The sequence below is a fragment of the Gorilla gorilla genome, chromosome 9 (genome assembly GCF_029281585.2).
Source record: "Gorilla gorilla gorilla isolate KB3781 chromosome 9, NHGRI_mGorGor1-v2.1_pri, whole genome shotgun sequence".
NCBI classification, from domain to species: domain Eukaryota; kingdom Metazoa; phylum Chordata; class Mammalia; order Primates; family Hominidae; genus Gorilla; species Gorilla gorilla.
In genome coordinates this window covers 92,797,374-92,822,244 of record NC_073233.2, presented here as the reverse complement: position 1 = coordinate 92,822,244, position 24,871 = coordinate 92,797,374, and the positions used below count along the sequence as shown (strand labels likewise).

The window sequence follows — 24,871 nt, the reverse complement described above, 5'->3', positions numbered from 1 at the left end:
TTTCAGTCTTTTAATTTAGAATGTGTGATTGCTTGTGAGGCACTCATTCTTAGATTTTTCTCTTATCCAGAAGAGTAGGCTTTTTACACTCTGAAAGTACATGTAGAACTTCCTTGGTACAGGGTGGTGAGTAATTGTGGTAAGGAATTTAAAAAAATCTTTGCAACTATGTATTCCTAAATCTACATTTACTCTCAGGCTGTGCGTTCAAGTGGTTCTCATTAAGGCCAGTACTACCCTCTTTAAATATCTTACTGGACATTAATTTATATTAGATACTTGATAAAATTTCCTGAGCCTGGAATCATACTTCGTTTTATGTATTTAACACAAAGCATCTCTTGCATTAAGTTGATATACACTGAAGTTTTCAATAATGCAATTTCTCTATAAGAAATTCCCTTCTGATATAAGGGAAGAACGTTCTTTGTTTTACTCAGAACTTTACCAAAAGTTTTCAACAGTTCAGAATATTGTGTCACTGATAGCAGTGCTGCTTTTAAGCTTTGTGTAGCCAATTCAATATACCTGTGTCTGTCTATACATGTGGGTGCAAGCACCTGCCCATTTAATTATGCCATTGATGGAATTTTGCCTGAGTATTGCCATTGAAGTATACTTTATTTTAATTTCAACTTTAAGTTTAATTCTTTATATCATATGTTATGTTGAGTTTTTAAATTCCATGTAAAAGTAGGTTATATTATCTGTTATCATGGTTGTAAGTAGAATATTAAACATATTTATATATAAAAGAACTGTTTTGTGTGAAAGAGTTAATCAACCACTGTATAGGCACTGGGGTCTTGAGAAATTTCCTCTGGGCTTTACAATTAAAAGACTTAGTATTGGAGTTCCACCTCTAGCTTCTGTATAAATCTGAATAATTTGCTTAATCACTGTGTCAGTTTTCCTCACTGGACACCAGGGGATGGTGACAGTATCTTTAGGGCTTATGTGAGGATCAAAAATCAAATGGGATATATCTTTACTTGTGAGCTGAGGCAAGAATACCCCTACCCCTAGGCATTCACAGTAATATATATATTACTGTGTATATATATATATATATACACACACATATCAGAGAGTATTATAAGTATTGCATAGCCTTCTTGGCTTGTTAAATTTATATCATTTTTTAAGATAAGAAATGAAACAAAATGACATCCAATTTTATATATTTTATACACTTCCAGGTATATAAATGCATTATCTTATGACTTTAGGGATACTTTTGTGGAAATTTTTGAGAAGCTCTGAAATGATTTTTAATTTGTAAATTGGTTATTATTATCTCAGGAAAATCCCAAAGAGGATGCAAGAAATTCCAATAATAGTAAATTGATTCAGGGGTTATAATGAGATCGCCAAACTTTCTGAGAATCCTCTTTATGGCTGACTGGAAATACTAGGGAAGTTCTAGATGATCTACAAACCCCTGAAAGAATTGTCTAGGTATTTAAAAGAAGCCAGTCAAAAGGAATGATAGCACCTTTTTACCTTTACCTTTACCTCTATCATTTCAGTTCTCTTTTCACTAAAAACTACCACTTATTACATTTACCATGTTCTAGGTAATGGGACTAGCAACGTGCACAAGTTATATATTTGACTTCTTACAACATCCCTATGAAGTAGATTTGTTACCTTTATTTTACAGAGGAATACTCTGTGGCAGAGATAAGTTATGTAACTTACCCAAGGTCACACAGCTGGCAAGTGCAAGAAAAGGAATTTAAACCAAGGTCTCTTTTTATTTTTTATTTTTTTGACTCAAAGGCCCAAGAGCTGTTAGAGTTTCTAAGAGAGAAAGGATTCTAAATTATCAGGTATTATATAGTTCCTTTCTCAAGTGGCATCCATCTCAGAATCATTAGCCTCCACTCTAAAATTATCTCATTTACAACAGAAATTACGTTTTGTTTGTTTTCTATACTTTCCTCTTCTATAAAGTTAATTTTTATACCTGTGCTCTGGAGTTGATATCTTCCTATTTTTTGTGAGAGCCAAAGCCATCAATTTTCCTCTCTTTCTTCAGACCAGTGATTCTCAAACCTTAGCTTACTTGAAAATCACCTGGAGGGCTTGTTAACACAGATACCTGAGCCACATACCTAGTGTTTTTGATTCAGTAGGTCTGGGGTATGGAGAATTTCTATTTCCTAACTTACACTGATGTACCTAGCCCTTCAAATTCCTAACTTACACTGATGCACCTATCCCTTCAAATTCCTAACTTACGCTGATGCACCTAGCCCAAAGACTGCACTTTGAGTACCACTGCTCTAGACTTTAGAGAAAAAAGTTGGCAAATTACAAGCTTAGAAATGGTGTACATTTTTAAATGGTTAAAAAATCATCATAATAATATTTTCTGACATGTGAACATTATATGAAATTCAATTTTAATGTTTATCAATAATAAAGTTTTATTGGAACACAGTATGTAATGTCTGTTTAAGTAGATATTTATGTAGGCTACTTTCTCTCTACAACATTAAAATCGAGTAGTTGTGACAGATTGTGTGGCTTACAAGCCTGAAATATTTATTATCTGGCCATTTACAGAATCAGTTTGCTGACCCCTGCTCTAAGGCAGTAATTCTCAATCCTAGCTGGACACTGGAATCACTTGGGGAGCTCTATAGAATACTGATTCCTGATTCCCACCCTCAGAAATTCTGACTTAATTGGCCTGTAGTACAATCTAGAGAATCCTTAACATATAAACTTACCTAATTTGTCCTATCTAAAGAAAACAAAACAAAAAGCAAGGTATCTAACAAAACTACTCTATCTACCTATAAGAACTAGATAGTCCAATCTCCTTATTTTATAGATTAGGAAAAAGATGTCTAGCAATATGAATTATTTGTCCATATTAAAAGAGGGTGTTGCTGTTATTATATTTGTAACAAATTGTAGTTGCATATTGCTTTAATATTGAAAACTTTTTTTATAATCCAGGTTATATTTTTTAAAGTATTACATGCGCACTGTTAAAAATACAAGCCAAATATATGTAGATAGGTTTAAATTCAGTGCATAAGGTGAAAACCAACTAGTCCAATTTTCTTGATAGTCACTTTTTCCATTTGGGAATCAAGGTAGTTGGCTTGTATTTAAGGGCCATGCTTTAAGAAAAACATACATACACACTAGAATTACATGCATTACTGGGAGATGTTCACATTCAGAGAGACACTCAGATCTAAGATCAATTCAGAAATTGATAGATTCTTATTTCTCCCCTCACAATCATTCCCTGACTTTTGCTCATGGAGTGCAATGGGGTAAATCTCATCACAGTTTCTAGTATTTCCTTCTTCCCTATATCTGTATTTCTCTCATTTACTGACAGGGGATAGTTGGATAAGTTGTTCATTGTGAATGATTTCCTATAGTATAGAGGTATAAAATGAAAACTGTCATGCATCCCTTCCTAAGCCAATAGCAACACTGTTAAAATTTTACACATGCACAGACACACACACACACCCCACACCTCTCCCTACAAGTGTATGTAAATACACAAATACAAATAGCCTCACACAATATCAGTTCTTTTGCAAACTTATTTTTACATATAATATTATATATAACTTGGACGTCTTTCCACATAAGAATATGTATATATATCTTATATTCCTATGTTATGAATAAACTGTAATTTAAAGAAATAAATTCCATACTGATGGATATTTTAGATACACATACACACATATATCTGGGATAAATTCCTGAAAGTTGGATCACTACATCAATCATAATTTGCCTCTTTAAATATTTGATAGATAATTCCAAACTACCTTCCAAAAAGTTTTTACCAATTAATGCATCTCCATTAATACTTGATGTGTCAATTTTAATAACCTTTTCTAACTTTTATGTTTTTTCTTAAATATGAGGTTGAGCATTTTAAATGTGTTTTGTGGTCTTTTTGTGAATTGCTACTTTATGTTCTTTGAGTGCTTCATTCAGTTTTATATTTTCTCTTAGTGATTTATGAAAGTTCTTTGTATATTAAAACAATTCCCTATGGAATGTGTTGTAAATAGTTTCCCAGTTTGTTGTTTGCATTGTGTATAATTCTTTTTTTTTTTATTATTATACTTTAAGTTTTAGGGTACATGTGCACATTGTGCAGGTTAGTTACATATGTATACATGTGCCATGCTGGTGCGCTGCACCCACTAACTCGTCATCTAGCGTTAGGAATATCTCCCAATGCTATCCCTCCCCCCTCCCCCCACCCCACAACAGTCCCCAGAGTGTGATATTCCCCTTCCTGTGTCCATGTGATCTCATTGTTCAATTCCCACCTATGAGTGAGAATATGCGGTGTTCACCCAAGGAGAAGTTTTATATTTTCATATAGTCACGATTGTCTATCTTTTCTTGCATGGCTTCAGGCTCCTCTATTCCAATCTTATGCAAAACCAAATCTGTGTTTTCTTCTAATATGTTTACAGTTTCAATTTTTATACTTAAATCATTGATCCTTCCAGAGTTTATTTTGATGGCAGGGTTCATCGTTAATATTCTCATTGGACACTATGAGATACATGTTATCCCCATTTTACAAATGGGAATCTGGCATGGAAGTGATTTTCCAGGACTACTCACTTGCAGTATGGAAGCCTAGACTTACTCTGTTGCCTACAAAAAGATGCATAGGCAGTTATAACTTTCTTCTACTATAGCAAATGTTATTCTTCTTGCAGATATACTGTTCTGCTGAATTCCTTGCCTTAAAATATGGAATATTCTTTAGTGGGACATTGCCATTGTAGTTAATGCCCCATTTCCTGCATCTATAAAATGAGAATAGTAAGTTGGCTATCCTAGTCCACTTAAGAAAATTAGGCAGTAAATCTACAGGTATAGCCCCAGGATTTTGTAGGCTAGACAGGTATACTCAGGTGTTTTAAAGAAGTTTTTAAGGCTAAGGGCCTTTTTAAAAAAATGTATACACATTAAAATTGTATCTAAAGCCCTGTTAGAAGTCCTCCTTGATAGCCTTGACAGGGAAACCTACATGTACTTCTTCACCTGTAACTTGTTTCATTTAATCCTTGCTTGCGAGCTGTTCTGAGATTTGTAACATTTTCCACTTCTTTTTGGTCTTTCTCTCCTGGGCCATCAAAATATCCTGGCAACTACTAAAATAATATTAATAAAATATGTAAATTTCCTTTTCCCAACTTCTAATGGAAAAAAATGGTACTTATTCACAGGTTGAATAAAGTAGGTTTTTAAAAGTTCCTCTGAATCCTCAGTGGAGAAAGGCATTTTTAAGTTCTCCTATGTTTTGCATGTCATTGAGTTGTTATATTTGGGTTCATTTATTAGGAAGAGCTGCAGGAAATGTGACCTGCTATAACCTTGGGAGGGGAAAGTGTTATTAACTGAAATACTCAGTTTTGCATTTAAAGTCCGTAAAAAAAGTTGTGGAATGATGAGAGCTGGGCATCCATGTCGATTTTTCAATGTCCTGGAAGTCACTGGTTGTGTTGTAAGTGCTTATAATTTGTAATTACCTAGGCTCCTAAGACAGACGGAACTGGAAATCAAAATAAGTGGCTGCCTTCTCTTACGTTGCCAAAGGATCTCCAGCTTAGGATAAGACTGCCTTTTTCTTCCTAAAAAAAGGCACAAACAATGACAGCCCAAAATAGCTATTTAGTCAGAACTGACGACACTTTCTGAATGCTTGTCATTAAGAGAGAAATAGAAAATCCTGCTTTTCTTCTTCCTTTAATTTCTCTCCCTGAAATACCTTTCTTCCCCCTGAAGCTGCCTCACCTCATTGCCCAGGAGAAATGCCCAGTAACTCTGATGGTGCTTCAGCACTTCTGCAGGCTCCAGAGGGGAGGTGGCTTATGCAAAACATATTAAAGAAAGATCCTAAAAGTCACTGCAGCTTTTTCTAGTGAGTTATGCTGATCTTCCCTGTTGCTGGAAGCTGATGGGGAGCATCGTGGCAAAGACATAACCACTTTTTTTCCTCCCACTATTTTTGCTGCAGTGAGAACTGTTCATTTCTGCTTGCATTTTGCCAGATAGCTTTAGAATTGTAGCTGAGAATCGGCTTCCCAAGGCTGGAAATAAGGGTATAGCACCCTAAATTGTACTTTGTCCTTTTGATTAAGTAAAAATTGAGTTAATTTGCAGCATCCGGTGCCTGACAGGAATGACAACAGACAGAAGGATCTGACGGATGTTTTTAATTTTTTTTTTTCCTTATGGACTTATAGGGGCAGAAGCTTTTATTTTTCTCTCTTGCTCTCTCCCTTCTGGAGCCTGCTGAACATTTTACATTCAGCAGCAGTTGCTACTGAATCTGAGGTTATGTTATCCCCTGAAATCTTCTGTCTCCATTTCAACCCCATCTCATTACTGATTGTCATGTACCAATAAAACATAGTTTTGGAAAATTGGCCACATCATTTTATTATGGAGTCTGGCAAGTTTAGATAGCTCTAAAAGATGTAACAGGGCAGGGAAGTAGGAGAAGGTGGTACTTCTCAGTCCTTTAACCACAGATCACCCCAGAGGAACCAAGTTCACATTTTAGGGGACTTTATGTGACAATGATCCTTTGGTCCTGGTCCTATTCCACATGGAGAAGCAGAATGAGACATGCTTGCAGTGATTTGTAGTATTTGCCAAACAGGGTGCTGCACCAGAATAGCCTGGAATATAGTGCAGAGCTCATATTAAACCTCCAAAGGAAGAAGGGTTTCCTCTTCATTTACAGTCTGCGATGCGATCCCATTGTAAAGTATTTAATAGGATAACACCGGGGCTCTCCAGAAATATAAGTAACTCATTGGTTAAATTTCAATTCTTCACCTTTCCCCCCCTCCTTCCTGAGTGAGCTCATTCCCCCCTCCTTCTTCTTTTTTTTTTTTTAATCCAGTGATTTAAAATGCTAGAAGGAAAAGCAACTGAGGTCTTAACTTTCAGACGCTGAATTCTCATCTAATTGAAATTACTGGGCATAATGCTATATATAGCCAATGAAGAGATTTTGAGCTCTCACTCAGTGCCTTCAAGACATGTCGTTTTGTAGTCAGAGAAAACAGAGATCAATGCATTTTCAAACTGACAGAGGGAACGGATGCTCTTTAGTAGCACATGCCCAGGATCGTGTGTGTGGGGCTTGCGCTGTGCTGAGAAGCTGAATACCGGTCCATATGCTCCTTATTTACTGCAATGTTCTTTGCATGTTACTGTGCACTCCGGACTAACGTGAAGGTAAGAGGAGGCGAGCCGGCAACTGGGCACAATATACATGTTAAACCAGCTGCAGAAAATGTCTACCTTGTGTAGCTTCAGGACTTTTCGGATTGCTGGCTGAGCAGGCAGATTATTACAGGTGGTTGCAAAGGCTTTGTTTTATTGTTGCCGTGCAGCCTCGCTGGGGGAGCATGTTGGAACGCTGCTGTGAAGTGACCTTCAGGTTTAACTGTTTGTAATTCAGGTTCACGCTCATAGTTGGGGGGTGGAGAGGGGGGAAGAAAAGATGAAAATTATTTAGGTAGGCCAGAACCAAGAAATCAGAGAAGGTAAAAAGCTATAAAGCATGCTTTGAATCATGATTTTGTCTTTCTTTTAAAAAGTGCTGTGAGCTTCCTGTGTTCTTGCAGCTGAATTGTTTAAGAGCCGGGGGGTTAAATCTAGTGACTGTAATGGCATTAGATGTGATCTGTGGGATACCTGACCATCCTGTGCATATCAACAAATGATTTTCACTGGAAATTGGTGATACTGATTATACAAATCGTCAGCTCTGGGTGGGCTGGTTGCTTCAGCTGCGTGGGCGCTGCTGTCCCGCTGTTGTCACCCCACTGACATTCACTTGCTGTAGCTAATGAGCCTCTGAAGTTGAGCCCAAGTTTGGGAGATTTACCCCTTGTCACGAACAGGGCATTATTATTGAGAAGGTTTTCTGACACTGTGTTCATTCAGCACTGAGCCGGCCAGACCAGCTGTGGAATTCCAGTTGCATAATTTAAGTGAATTACATCCTTGGTTAACATTTTAAGCTTATATTTCTTGGAGAAGGAAGTCCAAAAGGAAAGTGATTGCCTTTGAGAAAAAATAATTAAGAGGCAGTTAAGACAACCTAAAATAGGAATCTTTTTTTTTTTTAAAGTCATTATAAAGTGTTTCCCCTTTTTATTTTACTAGGGGAGTGTTTTAATGTGTCTGGGTACTAAAGTTTCATTTTCTGTGTTTGCAAGTTTTATTAAAGAACTCCCTGCTGCTCACTCTTTTGTAAGCCTTTCTGTTTTCTATTTGAATTTCAAACAGGTAGGTATTTATGTTTTGATGACCAATTCTTTTACAACTACAACCTGGAAGCATTCTGTGGATCATTTTGCAGAGTTCTATAGAATATGCTTTTTACTACTTTTAAAATGAACTTTAGCAGTCAATTTTCCTCCATGTATAAGATGTAGACAGTAAACAACATGAAAAAAATAATTAAAAATATGAAAAGTGTGCCCAAATATCATCTTGGATTTTCTCTATTATCATCTTCTGTTCCAAAGTATGGGTATGACATGCATTGTTTTGTAAACTCAGTAAATTGTAAATGTTTTCCCTCCTCATCTTTTTGAAAGGAGAAAAGTACTTTATTCAGAGGAAGCTCCATAAATAATTTAGATAAAGAGATAACAATTGTCTTGCTATTTCATTGTTATATTTTGGAAGTGCAGGAAAACTTAAGTCCAAAGTTCCTTTCATAATGGGCTTTGGGAAATTTCTTTTTACTCTTACCTACTAACAGTTGTCTTTATGAATTTAGCTTTACATTTTTCTCGTTTAAATTCATAAGCAAAGTAATAAAAGCTTCACTAACAATATCTTAACTAAATTCAGATTACTTTTGAATAATAAATTCCTAGTACTTTGGCTAATCTGTACTGAGATATACTTCTTATGTATTGATTGATAGAAATTGAGACCATACGCATTGCCACAAACAGCATATATAAACTTCCTTTGAATAGATTAGTTTTAATTTGAATTATCCTTCTACCTTTTCAGTAATTAGCTCTTGCACTTCCTTAGATAATTCATAATTTTTTAGGGTTATCTTGTCTTTCTGAGACAGCAAGTTTTGCCAAAGAGTTTGCAGTTCATTTGCGGTCTATTATTTTATCACATTGGTGCAATAAAGTTTCATCTAATATTTTTATCTATTTTGACTTTTGTTTTATTTTATTTATATTACATTTTAAAAGTGTTTGCTTTTATTTCTATTGTTACAAGAACTACTTATCACTTGGTTCTGTTGAATTCTCTCTTATGGTATATAGTTTCTCATGTTTTAACATGATTTAACATGATTCTTGTTACAGTTATCCAAAACTTTAAGATGGTTAAAATTCAAAGGATAGAAACATTTTTCATCTTTTTTTTTCTCTGCACACAATAGACCACTAATGTCATGATCTTTTATTCTAGAATAAACTTTTTTGTTAATTGGACCTTTATAAAATATAACAAAGAATTTTATTGAGAGTTGTATGTTTTAAGATATTTCATATATTTTTATGTAACAAGTCATTAAATCTGGACCACTAGTGTAGACACACACACACACACACACACATATTTACAGACATCAGAATGTGACTCCTGGGTCACCATTTATTCATTCATCTATTACAATTTTTTGAATGACATGTATAATTTATGCACTATGTTAGAGTCTTGGAAACTAAGATAGATAGAAACAGTGCTTGCTTTTAAGAAGCTTCCAGTCAGAAAAAGACACAGACTATAAACAAATAAACGCTTTGAGGTATTTCTGACCCATAATGGACATCTATGCAGGGTTTGTTGTAGGAGAAAGAAACAAGCAAACAAAACAAACAAACAAAATCACAAGCTAATTTTACCTGGACTAACCAAGAAAGGTTTTGCTGTGAGGTCACTTTTAAGTTGAATCTTGACAGCTAATGGACTTCTGCCAAGCATCTTGGAGTAAGGAAGGCATGCTGGGTAAAGGGAGTGGCAAAAGCATGGAGCTAAGAATCAGAGCACTTCAAAGAGCTGCAAATAGTTTGAAATGGTTAGAACATGGGTTCTTACAAGGCTGAAGAGTGAAATAATGGGTAAATCATAAAAGAAAGATAAACCAATGCTGTGAGAATTGACTGAGTGGTCATCACAATCTAACTCTTTGTAAATTGTTTTACTTTGCTACCTATTTTCTAGAAGGAGAGCTTTCAACAGAAGGAAATGAAATGAATGAAAACTTCTAATCAATGTCCATTATTTATGTCCTGTGTTTTCTTGTTAGTTTTAAATAGAGTTTGATAAAGGTTCACATTACATTGGCTTGGGTTTTTATTTTAACTTTTTACAAAATATGATTTAGTTTTACAAAATACAATTTAGTTTTAGTCAACTCACTAAAAAGAAGCAATGTGATCATCACGTACACAGTTAGTTCAGTTTCCATCTGAAATTGTCTATATTATAGGAAAAGTGCCTCTTTAATGAGAAAATATACAGGAAGCTTGTTGCATCAGATGTCTGTATCATTTTGTCTTTGGAAATGGATCAATTTTTGAAGGTAATGATACTGACGATAATTTTCTAAATAACTTTATCTTCCTCATTGCACTATTTCCCTTTTTTCATTGCTACTACAAACATACCCACATGTACACTCACAAACCCACAATCCCTGAAATATGAATTGCAAGTATTAGACCTATAGCACAGGTAAGAAAACTAAGGTAGAGAGAGGAAATGACTAGTTACTCTGTTCCACAGTGTGTCAGAAGCAGAGTCTCTTGAGCATTGACTTATTACTCTTTAGAGTAAATCCTGCTGCCTACTGCATAAATTCAAGAATTCTGCTCCTTTATTTTTAAAATTTACTGAGCGTAAATACAATAACTTTTAAGAAAAAAGAGTGTAACAGAATGGTTTTAAAGCATGGATTTTTGGGATTTCAAAAGAACTACATATGAACTTGTCTTCCCCATTTATTGCATAGCTTAAGAAAGTTTAGTTTTTTCTCATCTGTAAGAAAGGTTTAATAATAGCTCTTAGCTGTTATAAGCAGTAAGTTAGATAAGGCATGTGAACACTATAAAAAGTTCTTAGACTATAGTAATAACTCAATCAAATTAACTCATCATTGAGAAAATGAAGACCACCAAGTAGCAGTAAGGCTTCCGAGTTGCCTTCAATAAGAATCACATTAGAAATTGGGCTCAATTAAAATATGGCTATAATTAATTAGAAACACATTTAGGTATAATATTTCCTGCCCCACCATAATAACCATCACAATGACATATATGCTAGCTCCATGGAACCTGGAGTTCTAGTTGTTTTGTTCACCTTTATATCATTAGCACAAAGAACAATGCTAAGTACACAGTAGGTACTCAAGAGATACTTTAAATGAATGCATTAAGCGAATCTCACATTTCTTTTTTATTCACTCAGCTTCTTTTCAGATTATTTGTTAATCTTAATGCTGGTTAAATTATTTTGAGAGAAAGAAAAAAAGGAAGAAAAAACCTCATAGTCTTTGAAGTCATATAGGCTTCAGTTTGAATAGTACTGGATTTGCCAATCGCAAACCACTTACACTAAGTCACATACTCTTTTGGATCTGCTCAGCCAGCTAGTTTGGAGGGAGTCAATAATTCACACTAAAACAATTTATTGAAGCCTAAACACTCTAGAATTCAGACATTTATCATGCTTATTTTCACCAGGTTTATTCAGTGAAATTGCTCTTTTCCAAACACCCCACCCTCTCTGCCCCGATCATTTTCTAGAGTTGTTTTCCTGTGATGGGAATCTTTTCTCTGCATTGACCATATTTGTCTAAATTCTGTCCTTCCTTTAATAAACAGTACAGGGTGTCTATATCTATCTTCCAAGAACTGGAACCCAGTCACACTAACTCCAGTGCTTTATCTCTCCTTTGACTTAATGAGTACAATTTCTCCATCATTTATGGCAATACATCTTATACTGCCTTATATAATAACTTGCATTATTATTTTATACTGGTAGTTAATTTTACTTATGTTTGGGTATTGCCCTCACCCCAACTAAGTTTTAAGAATTTTGAAGACAGGAACTATAAACTATTTTCTTAATTTTTTTCTTACAGTTTATTTATATTTAGGAATTCAAAAAATGATCAGTGGACTAATTGAAAGGGAAACTTCCAGAAACTCTGTCTCCTTATGCTGCTGACACCTACTCTTTGCTAGATCCTATGACGTGTCCCACATATTGATGCTTTTAATAAACACATAATTTGTTGTCGGCAGGACTTGGAATTATGAATCACAATGTATGGACAGTTCGAGTAACACCTATGGCTCATAACAAGTCAGAGATGGTACCTCTTAGGGTTCCAGTTGAATAACTGTCTCTTTCAGGATACCTATAACGTATTAGTTCCTTACTGGACTCCTTTATTATGGTCTCCAAATGGTTGTGAGCCATTTGGACACCAATTTGGTATATTGGGTTTATAATATCTAAGCCTACTTAACGTGTTAGATTTACAATTTCTAACAAAGCCCATTAACTCAAAACTTAAAAAATTAAACCAGGAGTCAATAAGTAAAGGATAAAACAGCACATTGAACAATAACAATAATAGCTACCATTTGTCAAACTCTTAGTATGGACCCTAGACAACATCAACAAGTTTGAATGTATTTTCTCAAAATGCTTCCCAATGACCTAAGATTTATGCATTTTGATCATTATTATTTTGTATATGAGGAAACTAAAGTTTAGGGAACACAAATAACTTGCCTAATATTACAAATATTAAGTGCCAGTGAAGTCACCTTCTAAACCAAGTCTGTTCCACTGGAAACCTTTTTAACAATCTACCTAAATAGATAATATAGATATGAAAACTACAATGAATATGTTACAGACATCTCAAATCTTTTTTTAAAATTAGGTAAGGAATTAAGTAAACAATAAAATTGCATATGTCTTACATAGCATGACCTTGCCATTCCTTTTCTTGGCTTCTTTCTAATACATGTTGGCCAGAGTCAGGCCTGAGGCTTTCTTTTGTATTCTGCGTTCATCCTTCACCAAATATTTGATATAGTACCTATTATGGGTCAGGCATGGACCAAGGTGTTATAAATAAAGGGTAAAATAAAACAGACAATAATCTCTACCCTCGTAGAACTTATTGCTAGTGAGGTAGGTAGAACATAAGACAGTTAAGTAAAATACATAGTACATAGTGATAGGTGCTAAGTCAAAAAATCATGGAAGGATATTGGAAGTGTGCATTGGGGGATGGGTTGGTTTAGAGTTTTAGATAAGATGGTTAGTGAAGGTCTCACTGAGAATATGGCTTGGAGTAAAGACCTAAAACACATAAACAAAATATACATGTTGGAAAAGGTAACAGAAAGTGCACATGCAAAGGCCCTGAGCTAGAAGCCTGCCTGGCATGTTAGGGAACATCTAAGAAGCCAGTGTGGCTGAAGAGAGAAAGGTCAAGAGCATGTCACAGTGAAAAGATTGTGTAGGACTTTCCCAGTGAGATGGGAAGCCAGCTGTGTTTTGAACAGAAGGGTCACATCATTTAGCTAACATTTAAATAGGATCACTCAGGTTGCTATGTTGAAAAGAGACTTTAAGGGAACAAGGGCAGGAGCAGAGAGACCAGGTAGAAGTTCCTGCAGTAATCCAGGGGAAATATGTTGAAAACTTAGATCAGATGGGTGCCAGTGGGACTGGGGACAAGTTGTTCAATTCTGTATATAATTATAATTTTTGATATCTATTTTCTTGTCTTTTTCAACACTGATATTGAGTCCTCCTTAGGTGTGGTGTGTGGGTTTTCAGCTCTGCTGTATTAATTAGAGAAAAATACTTTGATAAGTAATTACCATGCCATTTTACTGCTTCTTAATCCTCTGAACATTTTTAGAAGGTAGGTTACCCAAGATTTGAGTCATATGTATACGTTCATGATTTCCTTTTCTTTTGGTCTGAGTTCTTCTGATCCTTAGGGGATGCTGCCCTAGTTCTTAAATGAGTCAACTGTAAGCTACTTGAGGGCAGGAACTGTGTCTCATATGTATTTTTGTACCCATTGCCTTGCACAAGACAGATGATTAATAAATATTTGAAAATAATGGACTGAATGAATGAATGTTAGCCATTCAGAAAGCTGGAAATATTTTATAAAGTACCTCTTTGGACTGGATGTGTTACCACCAAATAAGAATAGATGCACAACAAGGAGAGTTTCCTCTCTAATGAAAAATTAAGATTAATTAATTAATCTCTAATTAATTTCCTCTCTAATGTTCATTATGATAGTATGTTTCCAGCATCAGAATCTTAGGAAAGCAGCCTGGGAATCTGAAAATGACCCTAGGTAAACCATTCATAAGACAAGTTTGGAAAACACTGTCATATAGCATATGTTTGGAATTCTCAAGTGTGTTCAGAAATTGCTATGTGTTAATAGTTGTTTAAGTAACATATAGATCCAAAGATTTTCCAAATGCTGGATTGCAAGATGCAGCAAGAAATAAACTTAAAATTGCAACTCAGTATGTTTTAAAAAGCAATACTTACTTTTACCAAAAGTTATGCATTGTGATATTTTCCATTCCAACTTTTAACAATTTCTTTCTTTTTTATAATGTTGGTCAAGATTAAATGTATTATAATCAGAAAAATAATTGGGGAAATACAATTCATATTGACCCGCTTAAAAGATTCCTTCATTAACCTTCTTTACTGACTTTGAAGGGGTGTAGAATGGGTCATAACTCATAATTTGAAAAACACTGTAACATGTTCCCTGCCTTAAGAAAAATACAACCTCAATTAGGAATATGCAAATGAAAAGATGATGAATTACAACAGTCAGACAACACTAAGAAGCCAACACTAGGGCTTCTCCATATAGCCTGGTTCATTTACCGATTAGCATATTCATCTGGGAATTCATAGATCGGTGCTTACTTCCCTGTCCCTGGCCTTTGGGATTTAGCCTACCCACTTACATACCTCAATATTCCTAATAATAATAACTAATGTTTGTTTAGTATTTATGATGAGTCAGGCATTGTGTACATCACTAATTTCATCTTCACAATAACCCCAAGAGAAAGTTTTCTATTAAACCTATTTTTACATGTGAAAGGACTGGGACATGGAGGTTTAGAGCCTTGTTCCAGGCCTCACAGCAAGTAACTGGTGAAACCACAATAAATGTTAGGCTCAGGCACAAATGCTTAGGACAGGCCAGTGCCTTGAAAGGACTGCTTTGTATCCATTTGGTTTTGATGACTTCATTGGGCATTCCTCACCCTTATTAGACTTAGGTTCCCCTGACTTGAGTGTGTCACAGTTTCTTTCATTAGCCAGGACCCAGAAGAATTCTTATGGGCCTGATAACCTATATTCTCCCATGGATCTGGGGTCAGGGTTGGGGTGCTTATACTTAGAAGACTTCATAACAAATTGAAGTATGAGCATCCGTTGAAAGAAATCTATTTGCTAATATCTGCATTTAGTATTAATGCAGTGAATATGGTAATAAAACTCCCCACGATGAAGTGATATTGTATTGTGTCTTGGAGAACCTAGCTCTTGAGAATTGACAAGAGAAAAGTAGACAATAAAATAAAAAGTCATTTGACCATGGGAGGGTCTGGCCTTAAATATTTCTCAAATTTCAGCTGGAGGTTTTGTTTTTTCTTTCTGTTTAGACTTTGGCACTTTCAAAATAGGCAGAATTTGAAAGAAGCCAAGGGAATACCTTTCTTTAAAATGAAAGTTAGATGACTAGTGGGAGGCTTATTTTGAGTTTTTAAATTTATTTGTTATTTATTTCTATAGGTATAACTAGATTTACAACTTTAAAAAGGTACACATACATTTATTTATTTTAAAAGTGTCTAAGTCATTTTTCAAGGAGTACTTACATTGGAAGAGGAAACTGGCCCAAAGGAGTTTACAGTGAGCCTGGATGGGAGGGAGTAAGGGAGATTTCTGAAATGGACCTCTGAATCTTGGTGCAAATAAAAGAGCCCTTTGCATTTGTGTTGGATGTTTAGTTGACTAATTTATGAACTTCACTTTTTCAGACTCGTTAGGAAAAGTAAACTAATGAATCAGTTTTAAGTGGGTCAGAATACATTATATTTTTCAATGTTTTTAACATTATAAAAGTAATACATGTTTATTATAGAAATTATAGAAGTACAGAAAATGACAAAAATGTATACTTCTTCATATCCTTGCTATTCATATATAGAAATGTATATTCTTTTATCCTATATATATATGTATATGAATGCATGTCTATTGGATTAAGATGTATTATTTGTCATGTGTTCTTGCTCATACTATGTGATAAGAACATTGTCATGTCATTAATAATTATTCATAGGCTTCTTTTTAAAGTGGCTGCATAATAGGGAAGCTTTTTTATTCTCTTTTTGAAAAGTAAATAAATACAGGTAAGCAGGGACTGAAAGCATTGTTTTTCTTGGACCATTACTTTCCAGCAGAGGATAGAAAGCTTTCAAGTGTAACCTTGGAATAGCTTTGAGATGAGATGCAGTTGGGAAAAAAATATATATGGTGAGTCTGAATTTCAAAAGGATAATTGCCATTGTAGTTCTAACAGGGGAAAAAATACATACTTCATGCGAAAGTTTCTCTAGCTAGTCTCCTAACATTGTCTCAACACCCAATCCTGCGAAATAATGGCTTTGAGCTGGGGTTTTAATGATTCTTTTAAACAGAAGCCAACCAGACAATTTTCTTACTATCACTATTCTCCCAGGCACTTAGATTGAAAACACTGAAATCATTTTTACTCTCCAGAGACCATGGAGAGCTAATTAATCCACAAATCCTGTAGAATCTACCTGTAATTTCTTCTACTTTGTCTCTTTCTGCCTCTCCTTTCCTCAGTGGAGGCTCTCATTTTTTCTCACTGTGTTGCCCCGGGGAACATTGTGACTGGCTTCCCTAATCTCCCTCTGTCCTCTCCAAATTTGTCCTCCCCATATTGGCACCAGACTTATCTTTGTTAAATACAGATAAGAACTGGCCATGCATTTCTCTGTTCAAGAGCTTATGTGTTTCTCACTGCCTTCAAAATTTTCATCCTCATGGTGGCCTCAGTCACTTTCCATCATTACCTTCTGCGAGACCTACTGTAACTTTATTCAGTCCACACAGCCAGAATCAAATCCAGCTATACTTCCCATCCACTGCTCATGCCATATAGGAGATGTGGAAAAACTGGGGTGTTTGGTAGAAAGCCTGGGTTGAAAATCCGTCATCTCCATTTACAAAGTAGTCTGCAATGCTTCTAGGTGAGCAAATCAGTTTTTCTGGTGCTTAATTTCAAGATGGTGTAATTGAAATGATTAGTAATGATAAGGATCTACCTTGTCTCATGAGCAAGGCTTTAGACAAAAAAAGCCCCAGATATATGCAAGATTCATTCAGAAGATGTTAAAATGTTTCAGTAAAGGCCGGGAGCAGTGGCTCACGCCGGTAATCCCAGCACTTTGGGAGGCCCAGGAGGGCGGATCACGAGATCAGGAGATCGAGACCATCCTGGCTAACACGGTGAAACTCTGTCTCTACCAAAAAATACAAAAAAGTAGCCGGGCATGGTGGCGGGTGCCTGTAGGCCCACCTACTCGGGAGGCTGAGGCAGGAGAATGGCGTGAACCCAGGAGGTGGCGCTTGCAGTGAGCCGAGATCGAGATCGCACCACTGTGCTCCAGCCTGGGCGACAGAGTGAGACTCCGTCTTAAAATAAATAAATAAATAAATAAATTGTGAAAGCCAAGGAAATGTTAACTGAAGCAGTGAAGGTTAGCTTTAAATTTGATGGTTATCTCAAACTGGCTTATGTAGCTGAACATTTCCTTATGGTATACTTTGGATCCCAAGAACATGGGCTAGGACCTAACTCCTTTGTAAAATTTTGGGATATTGATGATAAAATAATGCTTATTCTTACAGTTGAGGAGATGAAAAAAATTAACTGCAATATCGGCAGTTATATATTTCCCAGCCAAGACCTCTACATAATATACAATAGTAATCATCTAAATATAACCACTCCCCAAATTGCTTGGGAAATCAATCACAAAGTTTGCATTAATTGTTTCTTTGGTGAGTAGAGGTCACTAATCCTGAAAAGATTTAGATTAATTACAGAATAATGGAGGAAAGTAAACTTTTTAATTAATATTTTTATGTTAAGATATTTGTACACATTTGGATTTATATATATTTGTGTTTTTAAAGATAATTTGCCAGATTAGAGCATTTAACAGATTGGTGTTTGGATGTCAAGGAATTGATTTTGACTTGCAATTTTAAGATTAAAGATATTTTAAAAACTTAATCATTTGTAAGTTGTATTGGAACATGTAAAAAAGCTTAAAATGCTCACACTTTGTTTTATTAATATTTATTAGATTTAAAAGAATGATTCAAATAATTGAAAATTTTTTTGTTGTTTAGATAAAATGCTTTTAAAATTTTAATATATTAAATTTATAAATACAGGTTAAAATATTTAATGGGATATAATTAAGTCATAAAACTCCCTTAATGATGGTTGTAAAAAACTTGATAGATTTATAAGTAAAACAGTACAATTATGAATTAAAATTTAAAAGTTAAGCGACATATAGGCTTTTGAATTTATAACTTTACAAATTAAATATGAATTTCACAAGGGAAAGAGCTCCACATAATCTTTTCTGTCCAAGAAAGATGCCTTAAAACAACAAAGTATTAACATTGCACCTTATTGGGTTGTTATGAAGCATAAACAATATAACATGTGGGATTACTTTGTAAATTCTAGAATATTATAAAAATATTAATAATTATTTTTCATTCTAATTGCTTTTGCTTAATCTGTCACTTCAGTACAGAAAAATATTTACCTTTCCTTTCCTCTACATAATAATTGTCTTGTCCTTCCAGACCCTGCCATCTAGTTTCTTCTCTAACATGGAACTTCTTTGTTTTCTATACATTTATTACTTTGTACTTCTAGTGTAACACTTAATACACTTTGCATTACTAGTGTAACACTAGTATATCCCTTGTTTTGGAGATGTTTATATCTGCTTTTCTTTACCAGAATGTGAATTCTGTATCTTTTGTTGTTGTTGTTGTTGTTTTTTCTTCCATTTTGTGGAAGGGAATCTCACTATATTGCCCAGGCAGGTCTCGAACTCCTGGGCTCAAACTATCCTCCTGCCTCTGCCTCCCTGACAGCTGGGATTATAGGCGTGAGCCACTGCACCTGGCCAAATTCTATATCTTTTCCAGTTCATTTGTTAAAAGTAAACATTAATTGAGTCTCTCTTATGGGGTAAACACTGTATTCTGTACAAGGGCCAGAGTCATTAATAAGAAATGTTATTTGAGTCTGTATGTAATGGGTAATAATGAATTATTAAATTTTTATTTATTAAAGTTAATTTGATTTGAAGTAAAAAAAAATCATTCCGTCTAAAAAATTTTATAATACAAATTTCTAGGAAAGCATTTGACTAGTTCAAGAAAAAAATTCAGGTAATGAAAATAGCAGATAAGAAAAATTCAAAATACATTAAAGAAAAATTGAAGCTTCACCAGTATAGCACTTATTTTTTCCCTTAGGCCTAAAACATTGTTTTCATTCTTATAAACAATTTAGAAGATAGTTTTGCAGAAATGATTGGAGCAGTAGAGGCTGAAGGAGGGTAGAGGTTGGTTAGACAAGACGGTTGATCTTTAATCACTCAGTCAGGGATGTCTGCCCATTCTCATTAGGAAGATCTGCTGCCCACCTCCAATTTCCTCCCTTCCTTCCAGTCCACTGCAGTCAGCAAGGCTGTTTTCCTTTTCCTTTTGTCCAGCAGTCAATAACATTGATTTTTACAGCACTAGGTGATTCTCACCTCTTCCCTCATTATCCCCTCCTTCAGGGCTAAACAAAGCCATGTTCCCTGGAGTGCAGCACAATCTGCAGAGCCTGTAAAACCAAAATGGCCAGAGGCAGGATGTAGGGATTTGGCTGGGTAAGCGGGGGATGGTCAGTGCCATCAAATCTCATGGGAACATCCTGGGCAGAATATTTTTGATATAGTCTTAACTTAAGGGGTAATATATCCTCCAGAGGAAAAACGCACATAAAATGTCTATCTTGTTCACTGCAATTTCACTGAGTAGTGAAAGCCCTGAGATCCTGTTTCCATGTATAATTCTTACTGAGCCTATTCGGATAGATAGACACTACTCCTGGGGAAGAGGCCACCTATCAAAATGGGTCCAAAGAGCAGTAGTACATAATTGGGCCGTAGATGACCAGAAGAAATTGCAGAAGAAAAGAATGTACTCAATGATTGCTTTTTGCATGCTAGAAATTTCTTAATTTTTATTTATTTTAATCGTGATTAAAACCTGTCAGGTGAGGGTTACTGCCCCCACTAAACAGACTCTAAAACTGAAACTTAGAAACGCAAATTAGCATACCCAAAGTCACATAGCAAGAAAATGGCAAATCTAGTCTTTCTATACACACAATTCTGTCTTCCAGAACTGCAGACTTTTCTTTCTGAGAGTTAATCTAAAAGCTATGATAATTAAAAAGAGTGGAAACATTACCCCTCTATTTAAAGATCAAGGGAAAGATACTGGAATTTGTTTTGATTCAGTAATCTTGTAAAGAAATGAGCAAAAACGGTTTTGTAGCTTAGCTAAGGAAGAGCAGGAACAGAGAGAGACCTCAAATACTATTTAGGAAAGATTTAGCCCAGGCTGGTTAAAAGGTGCATCGATGCAGGGTTTCAAAGACGAGAAAAGAAATTTCAGGTTTCTGGACTATTCAGACCATGATTGCTGTGGAATTACATGTGAACAAGTAGAGTTAGCTTTAGTAACCCTGCCACTGAAGTCTTATAGCCCTAGGTTTGAATTTATTTCTACCTCTTACCAGCTGTGTGATCATGAGCTAGTTATTTAGCCAGTCTTAGCCTTTGTTTCTTCAACTGTAAGATGGGATACTAATGTCGATCATATAAACAAAGATTTTGTTGAAAAACTTATATGTTGAAAGCATATAAGTGCTTATATGTTGAAATATGCTTTCAACATATGTTTTTCAACAAAATCTTTGTTTATATGATAGACATTAGCATCCCATCTTACAAGCCCTCCATGGTGTCTTATACATAAAAAAAATCTGAGTCAATGGTAGATTCCTTCTTTTCTCAGTGATGTCCCACCCTTCCCCACAACATAATGTGAAAACTAATTCCCCGTCTTTCTTTCCGATGAGGTCTAAATAAGGGCAATGTTACTACTCACAGGGGAAACTTTCTGAGAATCAAAGCCTTAAAAATCTGTATAAAATTCAGCCATAACAATAAATTTCAAGTCTAAACCCTCATGTGGAGGAGAAATATGGATGTCGCTAGGGCTATCCAGCAGCTTCTGAAGACACACACTTGAGTCGTACTGTCTGATAGAGTAACCACTGGACACATGTGGCTGTTGAGCACTTGGGGTATTGGTAGTCTGAACTGAGATGCATTGTAAGTGTAAAAAACGTATTGAATTTTGAAGATTTAGTATAAAAAATGAAGTATCTCATTAATCTTTATCTTTGATTATATGTTGATAATATTTTGTATATTTTAGTTTATATAAAATATAGTATTAAAATTGATCTTACCTCTTTTTTTCCACTTTTTTCAATGTGGCTACTAGAAAATTTAAAATTACATGTATGGCTCTCATTTGTGGTTCTTATTATATTTTTTTTAGACATTGCTGTTGTGGAGGCTAAAGGGTAACTCGTTCTTTCCACGGATGGAGAGGCCCTTGACATTGATATTCTGAAAGGGTTTTTATAATCAGTGTGGTTTGTGCTCTTCCTCCCTATCTTGAGAAAGACAGATAAGATGGGTAAGAATCTTTCTAGCTCTGTAGTCCTGGATCTTGACACAACCATTGAATGCTAGATTTAAAAGGGAACTTTGAGATTCCAAGTTTCAACACTCAACTACAGTCCAAGGAGGTTAAGTGACTTGCCCAGAAAGCTAATGTCCAGCACTTTTTCCATTAAAATGTACAGCCTCTCAAGTGCATGACCACTCTTCTCAATATTTATATTGTCTTGGGAGAATGCAAACTCTGTCATTGGGTGCAGACAGGTTTTCTTGGAATGGAAATTTTTCTCCTCTGCCATGTTCTAAGTGGTCCCAGTGGAGAACCCTTATTTGACTTTCAAAATTATGTACTAGTATGATCTCCTCGGTGGATCCCTCCTATCCCAGGCAAAATTAGTTAATTTCTATTCTTCCTTCTTTACATAGCTCTATTTCAGCTCCAAAGAAACTGTTTTGTGTTGACTGACTCACACATAAACTCCTTAATTCAAGGTGCTTGTTTTGTGGGCTTAGCATCAGGCACATGGTAGGCCTGCAGTAAATATTAGTTTAATTGAACTGTTGTTGGGAAAACTCTCACAGACTCCCTTTGATGTCCTGAATCTTCTTATTCTATTCTTGTTATTCAATTTCATTAAAATAGTAAATAAAACCCTCAACTTTCTCTTTCTTTACATATATATTTTTTCTCAATCACTCATACTTGGAAAATGCTGTCATGTTTTGGAAATATCATTCCTTCACTCTTTCTTAATCTCCCAGTTAGTCATATGTTGAATTGCCTCATCAAAGGGACCCTCTCTAAATAAATGAAGTCGGACTTGTCAGTCAGGGGCGGATTGAGTAGGCCTGAAGAAGCCATGATTCATGCAATCTCATTTCCATGGTGTATGCCTTAAATGCCACATCTCCAGTTAGCAGTTAGTCTCTCATGAAAACAAATTTAGCTTTCATTCCTTTTGGGTTTTAAAAATTCTGTTTTGAAATTTGTGTTAAGAATATACTCCTTTTGGCCTTTTGTCTTTCTCAAGGTGGGATTTAGAAATGGCTCCATTTCCCCAGAAAATTGATTATAAAACCTGTGTATACTGATACCCTCATTTTAGCATTAAACATCTACAACAGTTTAAAGAAGAAGGGAATGAATTTTTTAGCTTTCCATGCCTTGAATTCAGTTCTTTTCTCTCTTTCTGTGCAGCTATGTCAGGATAGGAGATAATTTGAATACGGATAAATCCTAGCCCTAGTCCCTTGGCCTCACTATTTCCATTTTTTTCCCCTGCCCACACTTTGCTAAAATATATGTATTTCTTTGATTATTTGATTACTACATGCCTCCCTGATAGACTTCAAATTCCATGGTGGTAGGAACCATATCAGTTTTACCTACATTATATCCTTAGGAATTATGGGCGTCATAAATGGTAGAAGGAGGAAAGCTTTTTTATTTTTTTTTAATAAGCTGTCAGTTAATTGTCTCCAAATTATCATGTCTCCTGTCTCATATGTTTTTATTTGATAATATATCCATCATCCCGTCTTCCCTGACTTAAAGCACACTAATTATTGCCACACCTTGGCTCTGTGTGTGTGTGTGTGTGTGTGTGTTAGCCTTGCTGTGGGTAATGGACAACACAGGTCAAGTCATCGAGTACATTTTCCCTGTCACACACTGTGTGTGTGTGTGTGTGTGTGTGTGTGTGTGTGTGTGTGTTAGCCTTGCTGTGGGTAATGGACAACACAGGTCAAGTCATCGAGTACATTTTCCCTGTCACACACATGTGCCCATACCTCACCTGCTGTATTTTGGTGTATGTTAAAGTTAATTTTTTAGGGATGTAAAAAAAAAAAAACAAAAAAAACCCCAAAACTTGTTTTTATATTAGTTCAAGATAAAGATTAAAAAAAAAAGGAAAAAAGGGAACTTAACTCTGTTGTTCAAGAAAATAAAAATTATAGAGTGTATTCCTAAGGTAAATATTTAAAATTATATTTGACTGATCATATATTCTAGCTGTGCCATGTGACTCCATTAGAGCAATTATTTGTGCTGAATTTGCTAAACTAGGAATCTTGGTTTAAAGTAGGCTTTAACTGCCAGATGAGGTTTATACAAGGCATTTTTAATCATTGGTGTGATTTGCTTATACTTGAGACAATCTGGAAGTGGTACTAAAAACCAATTTTAGGAACATGTTAAACTGTACCATGTGTATGCAATCAACAAAATCCAGACTTTGGGGAAGTCTAAAGGTCAAATGGCTCAGGCTTTTCAACAGATTAATAATAAGAAAAAGAAAGAGATGGAGTAAAAACCTGTAAAGTTTAAGAGACATAGAAAACTAAGCTATAGTGTTCAGGAATAGACTATAAAAAATACAAGAAATGGATTATTATAGAAGTCAGCCCATGCTTACTTTTGAAGGAAAGGAGGGTGTTTGATTGGCCTGAGGCACATGGAGACTTCTGTGGTGGCTGGCAAAGTTCCATTTATTGACGTGAGTTGTGGTTACAGGAGTTTGTGCTTAAATAATTCATCAAATCGTACATTTCCTGTGGTTATCTGTGTCTCTGTTTTATTTTACAATACAAAAGGTTTTAAAATGTAGAAAAAAAGAGAAAATCTATTTTATTACCAATCTTTTTGTATTCCAAATTAAAATATCTCAGAAGTGTATTGTGTTAAGTCATAGAGTCTATTGGGGGCTGTCTTTTAGTGGCAGAGAGAGAAAGCATTGGATACTTCATTCGGATATTAGATTTTACAAAATTCTTTGAGTTTTGAAAAGTATTTAACATTGGAGGAGAGACTAAAGAAGTAGAAAAAGAAGAACTTGTACACAGATATGTAAACCAATAGAAAAACTTCCAGATGTTTTTCTAAA

The 24,871-nt window shown here is 35.2% G+C and overlaps 1 protein-coding gene across 7 annotated transcripts in view; it reads left to right on the top strand.

The window, feature by feature from the left end:
- The window catches only part of DLG2 (discs large MAGUK scaffold protein 2), a 2,193,106-nt gene that overhangs the window by 707,375 nt on the left and 1,460,860 nt on the right, over window positions 1-24,871 (top strand). For 2 of the 7 annotated variants that reach the window (XM_019036748.4, XM_019036747.4), the window contains exon 1: window positions 6,918-7,263. The exons of the other annotated variants lie outside the window; for them this stretch is intronic. In XM_019036748.4, coding sequence (XP_018892293.1) covers window positions 7,222-7,263 — 42 coding nt within the window. In that variant the 5' untranslated portion in view covers window positions 6,918-7,221. Of the gene's footprint in view, window positions 1-6,917; window positions 7,264-24,871 lie in introns of those variants that run through there. 7 annotated transcript variants of the gene reach the window in all.